Source organism: Poecile atricapillus, chromosome 13, assembly GCF_030490865.1.
Source record: "Poecile atricapillus isolate bPoeAtr1 chromosome 13, bPoeAtr1.hap1, whole genome shotgun sequence".
In the NCBI taxonomy this organism is placed as follows: Eukaryota; Metazoa; Chordata; class Aves; order Passeriformes; family Paridae; genus Poecile; species Poecile atricapillus.
Window position 1 is genome coordinate 16,975,535 of NC_081261.1, and position 21,261 is coordinate 16,996,795.

The window sequence follows — 21,261 nt, forward strand, 5'->3', positions numbered from 1 at the left end:
TGCTGGAAAAGCACCCCAGGATCCCACTGGCCTCCTCAACCACTTGGTCCTTTCCCTGCAGAGCTGCTTCCTCATCTCTCAGCACCCCCTCACCTTCATCCAGCAATTTTCCTACTCCAGAGTCACAGACACAAACACACAACTGCAGCTCTTGGGGTATCCTCACACCCAGAATCCAAACAGACCAGCTCTGCTCGTGCCTTGCCAGCCACAGAAAAGACAGAATATCCCTCACCACCCGGCTGGGGACTTGAAATGAAACCAGGACCAAAGCATTAAAAATTCAGTGATCAACTGAGAAGATCGTGGATGAACCAATACCAACAAATGCAGGTTCCGTTTTTGGAGCATTAATTAGTGGTATCAACCTGATGAGCGAGAAAATTAAGGCAAGATTATGGAGTGGAGATGCTGATATTTCTATTTTGCATGTAATTTTCATCCCCAAACAAACTGTAGTAGCTTAGCAAACACCAGTCTACTAACATGAGACAATTACAGACCCATTTAGTGAAACAGGCAACTAAATGACTTTGTAATTACACTATTAAGCCAAATCTGGGGTGAAAAGGATAAAGGATTTGCGTCCCATATGACACTACAAAAAATAAAATAACAAAAAAAAACAACAACTGTGGAACACCAAGAGAAATTTGGTAGTTTAAAGCAAGTGTTTAGGCTGATGAAGGAGAGCGATTATGGATCTTCCACAGTTGGAATTAAACCTGCAGCCATTCAAGCATAAACCACAGCTAATACTGAACAAGGATTCTGAGCTCATAACAGGAATTAACAGCACAGAAAACACCACATTCCAGAAAGAGAGACAACTGCTGGAATGACCAAGAATTTCTGTTCCTATGGAGCAAAGAAATAAACCAGAGTGTTCAGCTGGAATGAGCAGGGCAATATTCCTACCCCTGATGGAAGCCCAGGGTGAGGAGGACATGGAGCTGATTTTTTCTCAGACCATGGCGTGGTCTCTGCTGGGTACAGCTCTGGGTAAGGAAAAGGAACTTTATTCAGTTCATAATGCAATAACAGGAATCCTTCAGCACTCCTCACTGTTAATGGTTCCTGTATTTTGTCACTTCCAGGGCTTGAGGAGCACTCACAGACTGAGTGAGACCCAAAGCCACAGGAAGAACCTGGGTGTGACAAGCCTGGGGTGTGTCCCTATCCCTGTTTTCCAAGGAGGAGTTATCCCCCCACCCCAAGCAAGAACAGATCCCCAGGAACTCTCCTGTTATCCCAAAACAGGTTCCTTCCCCGCTGTGCAAGAGGCTGATCCAGAGGGAGAGGCAATATTTGATTTATTTACAGTTCACATTTTAGCAAACAAAGGCAGCAGTGTTCACTAGCTACATGTCACCTAGTTCTCCTATTAATTAGTATTCTATCTTCTATTGGTTAACGAGTCTCTCGCTTCTCATGCTAATTAGTCCCACGCTCAGCCTTTCTCTTCTTTTGGGTCAGTGGTTTCTTGGGCCGTGGGTCAGTGGTTGTGACCGGCCCTGCTGGAATTGCAGCTGATTGCAGCCCCATTGCTGAGTTGGCTTTATCAGTTTCTTCCTCATCTTGTGGGTTCTGCCAAGTGTCTTTGTGGTCTATAAATTCTGCCTCGTGTCCAGCAGCAGTGGTACATCCTTCTTCCCAAGCTTCCTCAACCTCCCTGGGGACTGAGGTCATTGGAACATGTCCAGCCCTTAAACCTTAGCGAGGCAATTCCAAGTAATTTGTCCTTCTAACACTTGGACATCACTTAGAGCTTGTTAGGTGCTATTTGTTCCAAGGATTAAATCTCCCTTCTTGTTGATGTGGCTTAAAAGTATACAAAGATCAAGCACCAATCCTTTCTTAATTTTAATTTATTCCTGAGAGGAATGACGGATTTGTCTTTACAAACAAGCTGTGGGTTTGCTGGTAGATAAAACTAGCACTGAGAGATAAAAGAAACAATGGGAAGGATTCCACTGATTGATGAACGGGAAAAAGATATTTGCCTTTACAAACAAACTGTAGGTTTGCTGATAAATGAAATTGGATATTGAAAGATGAAAGAAACAATGGGGGAAAACTATAAATTCCATAAGAATTAAAAACTAAGAGGGAGGGTTATACATTATAGGGGAATCTCGGGTATCAGGCATTGTGGGAAGTCTGTGCCTCTCAAGTACCTCAGGCAATGAGGAAAGAGAGAGGGACATGGCTGGGAAATTGGGATAAAAAGGAGTCTGTGCCCTCCAAAAATTGGAGAGACCCCAGGGGAATGGCCCATGGCCTCTCCTTTTATTCAAATAAAGTCAAAGGACTCCTCTGTCTCTTTTTGGGACATAAACCTCTCGTGTTTGTGGACTAATTTTCCTGACATTCCACATTCTGCACCAATAAGAAACGTATATAAGAAACAATAAGGTTTCATAACCCCCTTCTCATTCCCTGTTACGTTGTGGATGAATTGTTAAGGATTTCTGACTGGAAATGTCAGCGTCATTAACAAGGTGACTCCACCAACGAGTGATGACTGTTTGCAACACCCGGCCACAACACCGAGCTCGAGAGCTGCTGTCCCACGGATAAAACCACCCTTCTTGTGGACGAGGCTGGGAAGCAGTCAGGCATCAAAGGCGTGTGAACACCTTTTCTTCAGAAACGTTTCACAAACTCCGCATTTTGCAGGCCACGGGAGGCCGGGCGGGTCCTGCGCTGCGGGCGGCGCTCTGTGCGCTCCGTGCCGGCGGGGCCGCTCTAGCCGCGCTCTATGGTGCTGCGGCCGCTCTGGCCCCGCTCCACGGCCGCCGTGCCGCTCTATCCCCGCTCCGCGGCGATGCTGCCACACGTCTGCAGCCGCCCTTGTCCCCGCTGTGTCCCCGCTATGTGCCCACTGTGTGCCCGCCGTGTCCCCACCGTGCCCTCACTGTGCCCCGGCCGTGCCCGCCCGCCCGTCTCTATGGGCCGCGCGTTGCCGGCGGGGCGGGCGGGATGTGGCGGCTGCTGCTGCTGCTGGGCCGGGGCCGCTGCGCGCCCACCCCCGCCCGCCCCGCCTGTGCCCCCGGGCTGGGGAGCGGCCGCGGGCACAGTCCCGAGCGGTGAGTGCGGCTCGCCCGGCCCCGGGCGGGGAGCGCGGCTCGGGTGGCCCCGGCCCGGCCCGGCCTGACGGTGTCCGTGTGTGTGCGGCTGTTGCAGGGCGGCCGCGTGTGAGGATGGCCCGCAGCGAGGAGGAGGAGGAGGAGGAGGAGGACGGCGGGCGCTGCCCGGCCTGGTACCCCGCTACTCGGTGCGAGAGGCCGTCACCTGGGTGAGGAGCAGCGGCGGGGACAGCCGGGGGGATCCCGCTGGCAGCGGGGCCCTGCCCTGACCGTGGCCGCTCTCCGCAGGGCGCTGTGGGCGCGGTGCTGCTGCAGCTGCTCCGGCAGATCGCGGGGCTCAGGTCGCTGCCGGACCCCCGGACGGAGCGGAGGCTGCCCTGGAGCTCCTCGCTGCCCCCGCAGCCCGCAGGTCAGAGGGATTCCTGCCTCGGTGTGCCAAGTGAGCCTGGGAGGGCCTGGGGAGAGTGTCAGGAGAATCTCTGCTTCTTAATTACCTTTGTTTTCCGTTCGGGATTGTGCTGCACAAAGTTTGCTCCTGCTTGTCTGTGTGGTCAGAGGACACCGAGTACATGCACAGAGCGGTGTTGTCGCCTGGAGCAGACACAGTTTTTGTGCTCTGTATTAACAGTGGTGACTGAAGCCTCAGCCGGCTGTCCTGGCGAGCAGCTGGGGTCCCAGTTCCTGCAGAAAGCAAGTCCAGAGGCTGTAGCAGAGAGTTCATCCTCAGGCATCCCCTCGGGGCAAGGAGAGAGCCAGCCCTGGGCAGAAGCAGGTATGTGCCATGTGCTGCGGGGCAGGAGCCTTGTGGCAGAAGGACCTGGGAGTTCCCCCAAGGCAAGCTCGGAGCCAAAGAGTTTGTAGCCATTTATTGACACTTGAGGAGGCAGGTGAGAGTGGAAAGGCAGAGATGAATCAGAGTCCAGAGACAGGAGGAAAAAACCTCCTGAGGGCAGAGGCAGGGCTGTGCTGTAACTGCAGGTGACAACAGCATTCCCAGCCCTGCTCTGCCTTAGCAGACTGACTGCAGCATCCAGTCCTGTGCTTTTATTGTGGACAGATGTTTGCAGCCAGAAGGGTTCAGGAGGATGCTGCGCCATTGATCTGGGAGACTGGTGTGAAACTGAAGGAATTATTCTCTTCCTGCAAGATGAGGATGCGCTTCTGAGCTTTTCTGCCATAGATAAGACAGTGGAAGGAGGTATCAAAGACATTATTAAAATGAGTTTTATAAAAATAGAGAGATAGACTCCAACAAAATTGAAATCTCACCCAGGAAAGCGTGTCCTACATAGGGAATTTAAAGTCACACCAAGGAAGATCAGATGAGGCCTGCAGCTCACTAGATATAGAAATGGATATAGAATAATGACCTGAGGAAAGCTGTTGGAAGCAGGGAGCCTGCTGGAACAGGTGGCAAGGGGGCAACATTCAGTAGTGGTGTAGAAGAGGCACATCAGGAAGCCAGGCACAGATGTTGGCTAAATCACAGGATCACAGACTGCTTTGGGATGAGAGGGACCTGAAAGCTCTTCTTGTTCCCTGCCATGGGCAGAGACACCTTCCACCATCCCAGGCTGCTCCAAGCCCTGTCCAGCCTGGCCTTGGACACTTCCAGGGATCCAGGGGCAGCCACAGCTGCTCTGTGCCAGGGCCTCAGCACCCTCAAGGAAGAATTTAAATAATGAAGGTGCTGCAGAAAAGGTCAGAGCTGTTCCACATTTTTTGCCTTCTTTCAGAGTTTTGGCTTCCTTATGTGCTGATTTCAGCTACTGCCCATCACTGCTTATCAAACCTTCTCCTGCCAGAGGTTACCATTCCCATCAGTTGGCAAATGGAGCATTTTGTTTCCATGTCTCCTAATTAACTCCAGGAAAACAGCCAGGTTAATTTACCTAAACTGCCAATTAGACTGTTTAACCCATCTGCTTTAGCCTGGAGCATATTAAGAAGCACTCCAAGCCTGGCAGGTGACTGGACATGGACCTCTGGGAGGAGTGGTGGGGAGAAGTGAAGACAGCAATGCCTGCAGTTGGCACAGCTGAACGTCCTGGAGCGAATGTGTGTCTGACAAACAGTTCCTGCTGAGAGTCAACAGGAAGAGCTTTTGGGCAAACTGATAAATTCAACAGTGACAAGTCACTAAGGCCACGTGGTCTTTGCTCAGATGTTCTTTAGAAGCTGGGAGATCACTGAGCCTCCAAGGATGGTCTGTAATCCCATGTTCAAACCTGCTCTGTGACCAGGGGAATGAGCACAGACAGATTGCACAGCTTGGCTTTTAAAAAGAGGTGGGTGGGTGTTTGTTTGAGGCACAGAACTGCAAAAAAGGTGATTCTAATTTGATAAAAACTCCGTTACAGGATAGTGGTGTCAGATGCTGGGATGAGTGGGCTGTATCAAAGGTCTTGGAAGGATTTAGGAAGCCATTTCTCAGGCCAGCTTGCCCCCTTGCAGAGACTTGAGAGAGTTGTAAATCTATTAAGTCTTCTTTGGAGAAGTCAACAGGCATGTGGAGCAAGATAATCCAGCTTTTAGCTTTTGGAAAATCTTCCAGACAGGACCTAAACCAAAGCTATCTGAAGAATTAAAGCTGATGTGAGGGAACATGGAGGGGTTGGGAACTCCTGAAAGAAAGTTTTCACAGTGGAGAGCCATTGCTGTAGGATCCTCCTGTCCTTTGTTAAACCTGTTCTGTTCAGCACAGTCAGCCGTGATTTGGAAAAAAAGAGGTGACAAATGAGGCAGCAGAAGCAGCAAATGGTACAAAATTTTTCAGGACAGTCAAATCTGAAAGTCACAGGCAAAGATTGCATGAGAACCAAAGCCAGGGTAATCCCCAGGTGGGTAAAACGAGTGTGCACAGGGGAGTGGAGCTGTAAATACACAGCCAGAGTGAGGAGTGTCAACTTAATAATTGTCTTGCAGAGGGAACATTTAAAGTCACTGTGGATGTGCTTTTGATAAGGTTAAGTCAGTGCTCGGCAGCAGTGAGGCCAATTAAATGTTAATTATAGTGAAGGAAGGAGCTGAGGACAAGGCAGTGCTGTGGGTTTGTGTGAGTCTGGGATGCAGCCACGTCTTGAACACTTAAGGAAAAGACAGTGCCTGAAAAACAGGGACAAAACTGCAGAGAAAAGATGACAGGGAGACAATTACATCCAAACACAGACTGACTCTTCAGCTTAAAAAAAAAAAAAAGTGGCAGAGAATGTGCTGGTGCTCTGTGAAACTAAAAGTGTTGGGAGAAAGAGAATAGGGACAGTCTTTTTCATAATCCTGATATTAAAAGGCAGCTCAGAAGGGTCAGGTAGCAAGTTTGGAAAAAAGCAAAAGGCATTTTGTGTTTGGCCAGTGCCCAGGTAAATTGTGGAACTCGCTGCTATGGGCCAGAAGTACAAGTGGGTTCCAAGCAGTGATTAGGTAAAATTACACTTTGAAATGAGACTTAATTGGTCCAGCCAAGCCTCCTGCTCAGATCACAGAACAGCTGATGGCTGGAAAGTTCTGCCAGGGAGAGCGTGACTTTATAATCCCTGCTCCTCACCCTTTCTGCCCAAGCATCTCCAACTGTCACTTGTCAGAGATAATATATGTCAGAAATAATTTGATTTTGCTCCATGCATAAGTCCTCGGGTTACATTCCACGTAATGTTTTGCATCCATTTTGTGGGAACTTATGGAGGAAAGTCAGGAGGAAGAGATTTGGTAAAGAGATTTGCACTGAAGAGCCTGAAAAAATGCAGGGTTCTGTCATGTGAGAAGTCCTGGGAATCTTTCTGTGGAAAGTGAAGCTTGATGATCCCTTTCTTTCACTTCATTTTGCTTTCTTACAGAAAAACCTGCCTGGGGTACAGAATATTTTTTTTTTCCCCAGGTGTTTATTGAGAGAGAGTGAGGCTGGCAAAACGAGGATGCAGCAGGAAGCTGGGGAAAGGGAAGGGAAGGGAAGGGAAGGGAAGGGAAGGGAAGGGAAGGGAAGGGAAGGGAAGGGAAGGGAAGGGAAGGGAAGGGAAGGGAAGGGAAGGGAAGGGAAGGGAAGGGAAGGGAAGGGAAGGGAAGGGAAGGGAAGGGAAGGGAAGGGAAGGGAAGGGAAGATGCCTGGCAGAGGATGCAGGGGGAATCTGGTAGCAGAGCACAGCAGAATGTCTCTTCCCTGCTCCAGTCTGCTGCTGCCAGCAATGGCAAGGGATCTTCTGGAGAGAATTCCACAGCCTTCCCCTTTCTCTGGGTGTTCCAGTTCATTTCCACACTTGCTGGTTCTGGTCTCCCTGTGCAGTGACAATCTGCTGTTGTTGTGGGATGGATCCCAACATCTCAGCTTTCCACAAGAGCCATTCCAGTTTTATTGGAGCACAATAGGGTCAAAATCTATTCCTTTGTTTAAACAGAAAACTTCAGGAAATTAACTTAAACTTGCTTTAAATAGCATTCTGGATATTGCTACCAGCAAGTCCTCAGCTCTGTGTTCACATCTTATTTTTTTCCATGTAATTCCTGCCTCACTCAGAGGCTTTTTGCAGGAAGTTAAAGGCACAGAGTGAGCAAGCAGGTGATTACAGCCAGTCTCAGTGTTACAGCAGCTGAATGATGCCCTGGGGAGTTGTATTTTACCCCTGGCAGAACTGTAAAATTCGTTATTTCAATTCTGAGATTACAGACATTGCAAAAGTGTGTTTTCATTTCAAAGCACAATGAAACCAATTGGAAACAGTGAAATTTTCCATGAGGCAGAAACGCTGGATTTTGGCCAGCTCTTGTTGTGACTTCGTTCTCGTGGATGTTTTGGGATGAGCAATCTAGGCTGTCTAGGAGAAGATTATTAATTCTTCATTTGGAGCTAGCTGTGAGCAACACTTGATTAGTCCAGGATGAACAGTGAAGAGAGGCAAAAATATTTATTAACTGCTGAAGATGTGAGCGTTGGGCATCCAGAACACTGAAAGCTGCAGGACTGCATGGAAAAAAGAATGTGCAGTCATGTTGCATCATGGCTTGGGTTTGAAGGAGTAGAAATAAAGTTGCACAGAAAATTCCAGCTGGGATATTCCCATCTTTTAAACATAACCTGAAGAATAATTTAGGTTGCCCAGCCTCAGAGGTGATTCTGAGGGAATTCAGGTCTCCCAGAGCAGCTGTGGCTGCCCCTGAATCCCTGGAAGTGTCCAAGGCCAGGTTGGACAGGGCTTGGAGCAGCCTGGGATGGTGGGAGGTGTCCCTGCCATGGCAGGGGTGGATCTGGGTGAGCTTTAAGTTCCTTCCAACCCAAACCATGCTGGGACTCTCTGATCCTTCAGGAACTTCAAGGATCAGTTGGTCCCTGTGCTTTTTTCCAGACATTCTCTGGGGTTGGTAACCCTGATCCGTGGAGATCTGGGTGAGGAGGGGTTTCCCCTGGTAGAGGGGCACAAGATGCTTCCACAGGCTGGCAGAATTCAGAATCAGTGGCTGTTTATTTTTCATGGTTCAGTGGGTTGTCCAAATTACAACATTTTCACAGTAAACGAGGAGTCTCTGATTTAGGAGGAGGCATCTGTGCAAAATGTACAGTTTCTTGAAAGTGTGGATGTACTAATGCTGTTTAAACAAGTGGTGGGAGAATTCCTAATACAGACCATTTTTTTCCACGGGATTTGCAGTTGTTTGTGTGGCAGAAACCCAAATTACATCACGAGGGAGATACACGATAGAGCCTTACAGTGAGAAATATCAGATAATTTGATGCCTGCTCTGCAAAGAAACAGAAAGCACAACTGATAAATTCACAAATTCTACTACTTTTGGTAGAATGCTGCATAGAAATCATGTTTGCCACAATGATCTCACTTGTTGGGTGAGTGGGGCCTGTTCAGATAACACATTTCAATACAGCCAGGGGGGAATTGTTTGTCTGGAATTGTTTGTCTGGGAATAACAAGGCTGCAGCTGGCACCGTGGCACAGTGCAGGCACTGCAAGGAGCACTCCTGCCTGCTGCACACCTCATTGCTGCTGCTTGTGGAGCCAAACACTGCCAGGAATGGAGGAATCAGGCCCTAAAAGGACGTTTTTCTTTCTTCATTTGTGTTGGCTCTAACACAGCTTGAGAGGGAGACGCTGGGAGGGTGCAGCTCTGGCACAAAGTGATGCAGGCTCCAGCACCTGGTGTTAAATCTCCAGTGGGATCCAGGTTAAAAATCCTTGGCCTCAGGCTGTGGAGGTCACTGTCCTCTCAGAGTGGCAGGAGCAAATGCCACTGCAACCACTGCCAGCCCTATCCTGCTCTGAGCAAGGTGCCTGAGCTGGAGATGCTCTGTCAGATAATTCTGATTGATTTAATACAATTTAAATTTGATAATTCTGGTCACAAAAGTGCTGAACACATGGCTGTCCCAGTGTACCTGGGAGGGCTGGTGGTCCCCTGGCAGAAGCAGAGCTGTACCTGGAGGAGTTGGGGAGGGCTGGGTGTGATGCCCTGGGCAAGCTGGAGCTGCAGCAGTTCTGATCCAGGCAAAGTGGACATGAGGAGGCAATGTCACCCCTCCTGTGACACTGCTGAGAGGGGCTCCACCTCAGCAACCCTGATGGAAATTCAGGAATAGTAGCAAAAAAAATCATAAAATTAACCAAGGCTGGCAGAAAAGTGCCGCAGTTGAAAGACATGAATGGTGCAGTCTTTTTAGAATCACAGACAGGAATCAAGAGGGGCTGATTAGTCATGTCAGGACTTTCAAAAGAAGGAATTGGCTTTTTAGTAAAGAAGAAAAAACCTAGAAGAGCCAGTGCCTGGGAGCAGAAACCCGGAGTAGAAGTACTTTAATTTGAAATGAAGCACAGAGGTTTAAAGCAGTGATTACAAGTTACTGGAACATTTAGGAAAAGCAGGAGATACTCTGCTTTTGGTGTCTTCAGATCAAAACCAGGGGCCTTTCTGGAGGAGCTGCAGCCACAGGGCTGGATTCCAGCACTTGCTGTTGCTGCAGAGGTCAGATTGGTTGGGATTGCTTCTGTTCCTGATGTCCCTGACTGAATGGGAGATCAGATCTGTAGGAAGGAGCTGTGGAGCAGAGAGGATGAGAAGAGGCAAAGATGCAGCACTGCTAAACTTTGCTTTTTTGTTGGATTTATTTTTTTAATGCAGGAGAGTTCCAAATCCCTGTGAGCTGCAGGGTGGGGCCAGTTCTCCACAGTGCAAAGGTAAGGTTTCATTTTCCACCCCTCTGTGTGCACCTTCCCTGCAAGAACACATCCCAGAGCTGCCCCAAGCACAGCCTGAGCAACACTCACACACAGGACTGGGGGGAAAAAAAGGAGATGGGATATACTGACCTCTGCTTTAGCCAGAAAATTCCAGGATTTACCAGCTGCCATCCCCATCCTTTGAGGTGTCTGTGGAACGGGGCTGCTGGCAGGGAGGCACCAAAAGAAAATGGGGAGAAACACCAAACCAAGCAACTAAACAAAGAAATAAATTCAGCAGCACCAGTGCGTTCTGTGTATTTGCATTTTGATGCAATCTTTCACTAGGTGATTACATGCTGTTGCTATTTTGGTGTTTACCAGACAACCCATGACTGGAGAAGGTGGTGTCACTCCAAAAGCTGCAAATCAGGGCTGGCTCTTGTCTGGTAAAGAGGGAAGCACTTGGGGCTTGAAGAGAGTGCATCAGCTCGAGAGTCACAAGGCCATAAATTATATTATTGTTCTTGTTGTGATTAAACCTGCCAATTTTTTGCAATTCATATCTGAGATGCAGATAATTCCCTTTTTAAAAAAATAATCATTCGGCTGAGCAATCATTCAAGGACACTGTGAGCAGGGAGGAGGTAAATTTGGGTTTCAGCAGGGTAAGGTAAATTCAGATTTTAGCAGGGTGAGTTCCTGCAAGAGGCACTAAGGAGGAATTTGCTCCATCTGCACTGGGCAGGGGGCTCAGCTGGAGTTGGGTAAAGCACTGCAAAGGTTGGGAGGGTGTTTTGGCAGGGACTCTGCTCTGGGCACGATGTGGGAGAGGGAAAAAGGGGGAATGTTGTTTTTGGAGGAGGAATTGTCTGTGAATCATGGAATATCCTCATTTGGAAGGGATCCACGAGGGTCATCAGCCCCAGCCCTGCACAGCCCCCATAGCAGTCCCCCCTGTGCAGTGTCCAAATGCTGCTCCTGGAGCTCAGGGAGCCTTGGGGAGCCTGTTCTGTGCCCCAGCACCATTTGGGGGAAGAAACTTCTCCCAAAATCCAGCCTGAGCCTGCTGGCCCAGCCTCAGCCACTCCCTGGGTGCTGTCCCAGGAGCTCGGAGCTGCACACTGCTGTGAGCAGGATCAGGTATTTGCTGAATTCTGAAAGCTCTGCTGATGCCTGAGAGGCTGCACCAAGCTCCCTGGCCAGAGGGCAGGGCAGCAGTGTCCATCCAGCTTCCCCAAGGAGATGCTGTGTAGGACAGGGAGGTTTTTGTGCGGACACATGACCTCACCTTCCCGATGACTGAACTGCCATACAAACAGGTCTCACTGCTTGGTTTCCAAGCAAGAATCTCCTCTGGGGTTGATATGGTTTAGCTGTCTCTAAGAGCTTTTTTCTCTGACTCCTCAGGGTGACCCAGCTCAGCGAGGGCAGTTAGAGGAAGCCGCTTTCCAATTGCAGCAGATTTTCCGAATTGATATTTCCATTGCATTGAATATCCTCGGTAATGTGGAGTTGGTTTTGTTTTGCCCTTAAACCACAGGTTTCTCATTTTGGAGGACCTCCAAATGGTTGCAGGTCTTGTGAGAAGGCAGGGATGGCAAATACCCAAGCTGAAGCCTCCTTTCAGCAATTTTAACAGTACTTGGAGAGATTTATTGCCCTTTGTCCCATCCTGCCACCTGATTTATCTCAGCATATTTCAATCCAGGCTTGCTTGAAGCCTGCACTGTTGTCCTGACATCTGTAGTTGGAAATTAAGCCATCTCTGTCTTTTTTGCAACACAAGATGTCATATCCTTGTATCCTTCTTTTATTGTCTAAGCTCACAGTTTCCCTGGCAAGCTGAAAAAGCAATTGCAGGATTGCAACTCTAAGAAAAGCAGAAGGAAGATGCAATGAGCTAAGAAAAGTCCCTGCCCTATATACACCACTAGTTGCAGCACTGAAAAGCAAGTTGTTTCTGTGTGAGCCATACGTTGTGTTAGCCTGTGATCCCTCTCTGCCACGAGCCCAGAAAAATCCCTAAAATGCAGCGTTGCCATTTTTCTTAGGGAAGCTGTGGAGTGAGGGGTGGTGAGCCAGCTGGAAGTGGCCCAGAGCACTTGGCTTGAGCCAAGGAAGGCCCAGTGGCTGTGGGGGAGGTTGCTGCATTGGAGGCTGGGTTGTGGCTCTGTGCTTTTCCCTGTTTCCCGTGGTTTTAGGCTGTGTTTTCCGCAGGCATCGAGAGCATGAGGGCGGGGCACAGCCGGGTGGCCTTCACCTGCTTCAAGCTGGCAGCGGATCGGGGCTACAGCAAAGCCCAGTTCAATGTGGGGCTGTGCTACGAGCACGGCAGGGGCACGGAAAAGGACTTGGAAAAGGTATCCAGGGCCTGGGGGGTGGCTGTGTGTGGGCAGCACACATCAGGAGAGGGAGCTGTGCTTGGAGCTTTGTTCCTTGTACATGGCTGTGAGAGTCATGGCATGTCCTGAGCTGGAGGGAGCCCACAGGGATCATTGATCCAGCTCCTGGTCCTGCACAGCCATCCCAACAATCCCCCCTGGGAGCGCTGTCCAAGCACTCCTGGAGCTCCAGCAGCCTCGGGGCTGTGCCCATTCCCTGGGGAGCCCTGGCAGTGCCCAGGCTCTGAAGACTCAGTAGAAAGTGCTGGGAGTAATAAAAATTGCAGCTTTGCAGAGCTGCTTTCAGTGCCACCAGTCCCCTCAGAGAGGTGCTGGAGATCCCTTTCCCACAGCTTCTGAGGGTTCTCCAGGTGCACAGGCTGTGCTACCAGCACCCAGCAGGGTTCCAAGGAGAAACCTGTCATGTTGCTGTATTTAAGACACCACTGCACATCCCAGGGCTTCTCACATCTCCAGTCTGGCTCCTGTAACTCCAGCCTGCCATCTAGTGCAAGCTGGCCAGCAGCTGCTGGAGCTTGGGAAGAGCTGCAAAGGTTGGTTTGAGTCATGGTTGGCCCAGGGCCACCCCCTTCAGCTCGGGGAGTCGGAGTGGAGCAGGCAGGGGGGTTCCAGGGCTCTGGGGCACTCACAATCCACTGTCTCAGCTGAGGCAGCTGATGTTCTGGTGTGGGAGGGCTCTGGGGAGGGATGCAGCTTGTGATGGGTCTAGACAGAGAGGTTAAGCTTGAAGGGAGCCATGTCATGTTGAGGGCAGGCATTACCTGGATTTCTCTCTCTCAGGCAGGTTTTTATTACTGCCAGGCAGCCAGCAGCCGTCACCCCATGGCCCAGTACCGCTACGCCAGGTACCTGCTCCAGCACGGCCCTGGCAGCCTCTGGGACAGGAATCACAAGGCTGTGGCACTCCTGGAGCAAGCAGCAGGGGCTGGCATCACAGAGGTTGGTGTCCACAGTCAGCAGAGAGCCCTGACGGGAGCGTTGGAGCCACATCCTAGAAAGCAGCGTCTGTGGCACTGGAAGGAAAAGCCTTCCAAGGGGTTTATCCCTGCTCACAGCAGGAGGGTTGGAACTGGAGGATCTTTAAGGTCTCTTCTGACCCAAAGCATTCTGTGATTCTCTGTTTCTGTTGCTGGCAGTGTCTGGGAGTCAGCCCTGCCTGCAGAAGGAGCCACTGTGCCACACCGTGGCTGTCTGTTGTTAACGGGGCTCTAACATTAAACCTTTGGCTCGGCAGAGCTGACCTGTGCCGGAAAACACAGCTCAGTCTTCATCTCCTTTCAATTCCAAGAGTACAGGTCACTGTACTGGAGGAACTTCCAGTGCTTGAAGCAAGAACAGATCCTCATTTTGTATCTGTGACTTTCTGAGATGACTCATCTGCTCAGACCTGTGTCTCCTGCCCTCCTCTCCCACTGCAGAGATGTATTTAGGCATGTGCCACCTCGTCCTGGGAGTGCCAGGCTGGCAGTGCCCCTGCCTCCCAGAGCTCACTGGCCAGGGGGTGCATCTGCTGGATCTTGGGGACACGAGCGGGAGCCATTCCCTGCCTCTGACTCCCACAGGGAGTTTGAAATGATGCTCTGGGTCTCAAATGTCGTTTCTTTGTGTTTACTGTGTCATGCTGATTTTTCTTAGAGCAGCCTTGCCTCTCCCAAGAGCCCCTGAACAGGCAGGGTCCTCACCACACTGCCACAGCAACCCCAGTATTTGAGGAGCTTGAAAAAACAGTAAAAAAACCCAAATAATTAAAGTCCTGGCTGATCTGGACTGTGTGGTTTTGTTGCAGGCACAGGCTTATCTTGGAGTGTTCTACATGAGGGGGCTGCAACCCCAGGAGAAGAGAGGTCTGAAGTACCTGCTGCAGGCAGCAAACAGTGGGGTAAGGAATCCTTCTGCCAGGGATTGTCCTCAGCTTGGGATCTGCAGGTGGAAGATTTTGGGGGTTTTTGGGAATGGGAGAAAGTGTTGGGATTTTACTGCCCAGTGTGAAGGGACAGAGTGGAGCCTTGGAGAGGAGATGGGCCCTGGGCACAGACCCTACAGAGACAGCCCTGTTGGGCTGGAGCAGTTCCCACAGCACCAGTGCCTGTTTCCAGCTTCCAGAATTGCACAGGTTTCCCATCATGGAGCATCTACACCCTCTTCAGTCAAAATCTTTCACTACTGCATCACTTGGAGAACTTTGTTGTGTTTATCTCAGATCTGTTCTTCAAAATTGGCCCAATGTTTCTGTCCTTCTGTAGAGAGGATAGAAAGACTCATTTCTGGATTTATTTTTTAATTTGGGCACCTTTAACACATTTAAGCACTTGAATCTCCATTCAGCTCTCCCCCATTGTTGCTGTTTCTCTTCACAGGTCATGTTAGATCCCCAAGAATCTTCTTGCTTGCACTTTCCCCGAGTGGCCCAGGCTTCTCTTTCTTGAAGGGCAGTGCCCCAGTGTGGGCACAGCACTCCCCTGAACCCCCACCAGCATTTAGAGGAGAAGTGTGGATCCCATGTCTTAGCAGCCAGGTTTCTGCATCCCACAGTTCTGTTTCTTTCCATTGTCCCCTTGTTTTCAGCTGCATTGTAATGGCCAGGGGGATTTTTTGGTTTGTTGTTTTTTTTTTTTTCCTGAAGAACTCGTTCATTTTAACTTCAGTTCTCACAGCTTTTGTGCAGTGGGAAATAATGAATAGCTGTTGCCTGTTCTGCTGGCTAATAGTTGTGGTTGTGGTGCCCTTTAGTGTGTCCTCTCTGAGTCATTTCTTTTGCAGGCTGCAGAGTGCTGGTTCAGTTTGTGTCTCCGTGTAGTTAAGCTGTTCTACTTCGCTTGTCAGTCTTCTGTCTATTTTTCTAATTCTCCTTTGACCATTTTAAGATGCTTGGACTAAAAGTGGACTCAGGATGGAGGTATGCCATGGATCTCACATAATGAGCTCCTCTGCTTTGTTCTGCATTCCCTTCCAATAATTCCTAGCCCTGCTTGCCCTTTGCCTGGCACTGAGCAGTGATGAGATGGTCTCAGGGAACTATCACAGTGTGAGACCCAAATTTCTTGCTTTCAGCCCTACTTTGAACTTGGCAATACTGTTTCCTTTGTGATTGTGTTGCTGACTCCTTAGTTGTGTGAGATCTGCTGTAATTAATTCTTTATAGTAGGTTTGACCATTTGGAATGGCATGACATCATTGTAAACTTTGCCACTTGGGTTCTCACCCTCTTCCCAGCATGGAGACGCTCTCAGGCTGCTGGGACAAGGCCTGACTTGCCCCAGCAGCTCAGACATCGCAGTGCACAGTGTTTAATTCTCAATCTGCTAAAGATCTCTCCTAAGCTTCATCCTTGGCTCCTTTTTGTCCACCCTGGAGTCAGAGGTTTATGCTGAACATTGATTTATTCCATTAAATAGATGGTTGGCATTTACTGATAATGCCTGAACAACACCAAAGCTGTCAGGTGACTGCAGGTCCTCAGGTGCACTCCTGGCATGTTTTGGTCAGAGTTCTTAGACCTCAAGCATCTTTTCCCCTCTCTGCTGCTCCGTGGATGCTCCAAGGCCTCAGCCTTGAGGGCAGGCTGATGGTGCAGGGTCCATCCCTGGCATGTACCCATTTTCCTGGGAGAAAGGCTCCATGGACAGCATCACTTCCCATTACCCTGGAGTTGGAATTTATGTTTGGTTGGCTGAAAGAATGCTGGGTGTGGATGAAGCAAGGACAGCACCGTTTAGTAGAAATCCAAAAAAAGGGGAAACAGCACAAAAAGTCAGGGATTCAGCATTTCTCTGGCTGTTCTCTCTGCTAGAACCTGGCTGGGAACTCTGACAAGTGTTTTTCCAACACAAGAACCATCTTCTACTTTGTTTCCCGCTTTCTGTCCTGCCTGATTTCCTACGTGCAGCCCCAGAATATAAACCCCTATTAAAGAGCTCTGTTGGAGAGCTGAGCCTGACCTCCAGATTTCCAAGAGTGTTGCAGTCACTCCTGCCATGCTAATTTGGGGATCTCCCCTCGCTGCAGTCTTGGCTCTGAGGTGTTCATGCTGTGAGAGATGGTGGTGCAGTTCTGATTGAACCCTATCTCTTGTCACAGCTGAAGTGCCAATCCTTCAACGTGTTTATCTCATCTCCAAAGGACTTTATTGCTGTCATAAACTGAGACTTGCAACATTTTGCAAAGCACCCACTCACTGAATTCTTCACTTGCCTCTACCAGCTACATCCCAGACAGCAACACTTGCAATATGTTCTTTTCTCATGGCTTTATTAAAACTTGCTACTTACTTGGGGGTTTTGTTTCTTTTTCTTCCTTCTTCCTTTTTTTTTTTCTTTTTTTTTTTTTTTTTCCAAGGCCTCATTTAGGTCATGTTTCTGGCAGTCACTTTCTTCAGGTTGTGCTGCTGGCTTTGTTTCTGGAAAGGTCTGTGTGACCACAACTCCATGCAGTCTTGAATGTCTTCAGGAGTGTCATCCTGCTCTCCTGCTCTCTGAGCCCCTTTGCCTCCCACTGGATCTCAGAGATAAAGTGCACAGCTGACACATAAACATGTCATGGGTTTGGATTTGGCTTCACTGCAGTGCCAGCCTTTGATTTCCAGTTCATTCCCAGCAGTTAGATACATCTGACTGGTTCAGGTGCTTTTTCTCTAGTGCATATTTGCTTCATTTACTTCATTTCTGCTGCCTGAGATTTCTTCTGGAATAGAACGAGGTGGGGCTGAGCAGGAGAGTGCTGCACTCTTGTGTTAAAGGGGAATTTCCCAACCCTTGGCAGCAAGTACCTCTGTGCAATTTGTGATGTTTTTACAAGACTTGGGCTTGAACTCTCCTAGGGCAGTCTCAGGGCGTGCTCAGAGTTTGGGTGGGATCAGGATGTGGCGCAGTCAGGGCTGCCCAAGACACCTCAGCCCTGACCTCTGAGACAACTGGGATGCTCTGCAGAGCCAGCTGCTCCTTTGTTCCCCTGCCACAGCCCTGGGTGTTGAAGGGAAATCAGTGAATTTAATTGGAAAGGGATAGGAAGGAGCAGAGCCGGAGATTCTGCTTCTCTCCAGGGGCCTCAATTACTGAAGATCCAGACTGAGGGACGGAGCCCTAAACTTAAGAAGGTGACCAAAGATAGAGCAGTAAACTCTGAAGAAGGTGCTAAAGACTCTGTGTTTCCTTCCCTGTGCTGATTGCTGGGCCAGGATGCCCAGAGCAGGTTCCACGTGGGTGTGTGCCACGAGCAGGGCCTGGGGGTGCAGCAGAACGTGGCGGAAGCGCTGCGGCACTACCGGCAGTCAGCGGCCGCGGGGAACAGGCAGGCCCAGGACAGGCTGCGGGCATGGCAGCAGGAGCTGCAAGGTACAGGGCACCAGGGGGCTGCACGGGGAGGTGACCCCATGGAAATGGGGCCTGTGGTGCCAGAGGAGGGGTGGAACAGGGCCACGGCACAAAGGGAGTTCTTTGTGTGGAAGGGAAGGCACCGCGTTTCCTTCTCGGTTCTTTCCAGCCCAGCTGCAGAAGCTGTTCCCATAGTATGATGTGTCACAGAATCATTCTGCTGTGCCCTGGGGGACACCAGGCCCAGCATCAGCAGCTGGGCCAGAAGGGGATTGTCCTGCTGTGCTCTGCACTGGGACAGCCTCACCTCCAGTCCTGCGGGCAGCTTTGGGCAGCACAGTATAAAAAAGACATGAAACCATTAGAGAGTGTCCAAAGGATGCCACGAGGATGGGGAAGGGTCTGGAGGGGAAGTCTTGTGAGGAGCAGCTGAGGGCACTTAGTTTGTTCAGCTGGAGAAGAGGAGGCTGAGGGCAGAGCTCATTGTGGTTTTCAATGCCCCTCCTAAGGGGCAGCACAGGGCCAGCTCCAGTATCTGCTCCCTGTGACCCTCCTGTGAGGGAGTGGCTGGAGCTGTGCCAGGAGAGGTTCAGCTTGGATTCCAGGAAAAGGTTTCACCCAGAGAGTGGTTGAGCAGTGGAACAAGCTCCCCAGGGCAGTGGGTACAGTCCCAAAGTTGTCTGAGTTCAAGAAGCATTTAGACAATGGTCTCAGGGATGGGGTGGGATTGTTGGGGTGTCTCTGCAGGGCCAGGAGCTGGACTCAATTATCCTTAGGGGTCCCTTCCAGCTCAGGGTATTCTGTCATTCTCTGGTTGTATGATCAAGTCCAGCCTTTGCCAGTGTCATTAACACCTTGTTTTTCTGTACTTTCAGATGTGCACACAAAGCATCCATTCCCTTCAGGATTAAGAGCCTCCTCCTCCAGCCCCAATTTCTGGACTATTGAGCCTGTGTCTGCAGGTCAGCCAGGACAGTGTGGCCTGACCCTGCCCCACTCGTGGAGCACAGGCAGGCTGCACGTGATGCTGCTCAGCAGTGCAGGGTGGAGCTGTGCCTTCAGAGCCAGGACAGTGCCACTGGAGCTGCAGGGCTGGGAGCCCCAGCACTGCTGGCCCTAGAGCAGGCAGAGGGCAAGGCAGCCCTTGGTGTGGGCTGGAACCAGGCTGGCAGTGAATGGAAAGAGAATGCTCTCTGTTCATGCAACAGGAGGCATTTTTAAATGCCTGGGGTTTGAGAATAAACTTTGTGATATCTCCTACACTACCAAGTCCTCTGGTCCTCTTTCCTTGCTCACAATGATGTTGCTTCTGCAGCTGCATTTCTGTATTAGAGCCAAGCTGTGGCTGCCCCTGGATCCTGGCAGTGCCCAAGGCCAGGCTGGACAGGGCTGGAGCTCCCTGGGACAGTGGGAGGTGTCCCTGCCATGGCTGGGGTGAGACAGGATGAGCTTTAAGGTCCTTCCAGCCCAAACCATTCTGTGGTTCTGCAGCACAGTGGTGTGATCTGGGCTGCTAATTCCTGCATATCTTGCTCATGGTCCCCCAGGGAGGTTCACAAGCCACCGTATTGGGATGTTGGCAACTAAGCCTGGGGCTGTCCTGGCCCTCAGCCTCTGAGGCAATTTTCTCTCTCTCCAAGGCAAGTCCCCACAGTGCCCCTGCTACCAGCACAGTGTGGGCTGGCTCTGTGTCACCATTCTGGCAGTTTAATCTGCTTTCAAACCTGGGCAAGCCAGAGAGTGAATTCTCAGCATTAGGGCACAGTTTTGATGGGATGTGACAGATCCAGCTGTAGCACTGAGGTGGCAGCTGTCCCCAGCCATCCTGCACCATGTCCTGTGCCCACTCCTGCAGCCCTGGCAGGGAGCTGCTCCCATGAGCACACCTCTGTGAGACACAGCAAGCAAGGTTTGCTTCAAAATCCATCCTGGCCCTGTTTGTGAGCACGCCAGCTCGTTTGCAGCAGAGTGGATAAGGGATGCTCCCAGTGGGAAGGCACCACTGGCAGGCAGCAGCAGCAGGCAGCTGGTGTGATAATTTCTTCCACTGGGGCAGCTGAATCCGGAAAAAGGCATTTGTTCACACCAGTTTAAACTGGTTCAAGGGCATCTGTGCAAACTGCCCAGCTTCCTGTGGCTCTGGTGCTCTGTGTAGGTCGGGCTCTGCAAAACAAAGGCAATGGCCCTGTCCTGAACTTCTCCATGCAGCAAGGGAGGGGCACAGCCAGCCCTCAACACATCTGATTGTTCTTCTGGTCTGCTCTCTCCTTCTGCTCAGACCAAACTTACTTAGACCATTTCCTTTATGAAGCAGGATACAAGGAGCAGGAAATTCCTGGGGTGGATTTCCTATGCTGTGATAATCCAGAGCGTGCTTACGCATCGGTCAGGATGGGAGAGGGGCTGGGGGGGCTGAAAGCAGTTTGCAGAATCAGGAAATTGAACCAAGAGGGAGGAATTTGTCTCCTTTTAAACCTGCTTGTTATAAGGTATTTTTGTGTAAGGATTGTCCTCTAACAGGGACATCAAAGCAACTTTGCAGAAGGAGATGTGAGGCTGTGCCAGGTGTTTGTCCCACTGCCTGTGCTCCCAAGGTGCAGAGGAATCCCACAGGGCTCAGTCATGAGCCATCAAATGCCTCCCTCATGGCTTGCACAGCTGCATCTCAGCTAGAATCTGGCTCTCTGACATTGTTTTGGTGCAAGAACCTGTTTTGTTTGTAAAACAAACCAGCAAGAGATTTGTGTTAGCAGAGCAGCAGCACGAGCAGGCCAGGCCAAACCCATCCGTGGATGGATGCCAGACATGGGCTCATCTGCACAAGCATTTTGGAGACTTGAAAGAAAACAGAACATTTTGGATATTAAAAAGTCCACCTGGGGAAATCACACTCTGTTGCTCTTGTCATCTAGTCCCAGGAGCAACAGAAAGGGGGAACTTCCTCATTTGCTCTGCTTTAAACAATCTGTGTGATTGTCTGGTGCCGTGGCTCGGGTGTGTACACACCTAAAGCTGGGAGCTCTCACCTCCAGGTGCATGGGAAAGAGCAGGGGTAGTTCTGAGATGGTCCAGGAGAGCCCAGAAGCCCTTCCCTGCCATCCCCACACTGCTGCATGAGCCTGTGGGTCAGCACTGCCCTTCCCTCCAGCAGGAAGGCACAAACACCTGTGTGCTTCTTCCTTTGTCACCATATCTTGGTTTTTCCCACCCATGCTATTATCCCAAAACTGTCTTACAGCTCCCAGACAGACAGATCAAAGTGAAAACCCATAAAAAGGGTGAAGCTTGTGACTGAATATTTCAA

General features: G+C 50.3%; 1 protein-coding gene across 1 annotated transcript; it reads left to right on the forward strand.

Annotated features, from left to right (window-relative positions):
- Positions 1-2,589: 2,589 nt before the first annotated feature.
- Positions 2,590-20,842, forward strand: DELE1 (DAP3 binding cell death enhancer 1). Its single transcript, XM_058848791.1, has 11 exons — positions 2,590-3,089; positions 3,187-3,298; positions 3,378-3,528; positions 3,718-3,861; positions 10,206-10,261; positions 11,654-11,747; positions 12,464-12,606; positions 13,429-13,587; positions 14,435-14,527; positions 17,822-17,978; positions 18,833-20,842. Exons 1-11 carry the CDS (start codon positions 2,983-2,985, stop codon positions 19,075-19,077), a joined length of 1,461 nt encoding a protein of 486 aa, XP_058704774.1. The 5' UTR covers positions 2,590-2,982; the 3' UTR covers positions 19,078-20,842.
- The last annotated feature ends 419 nt before the right edge of the window (positions 20,843-21,261 follow it).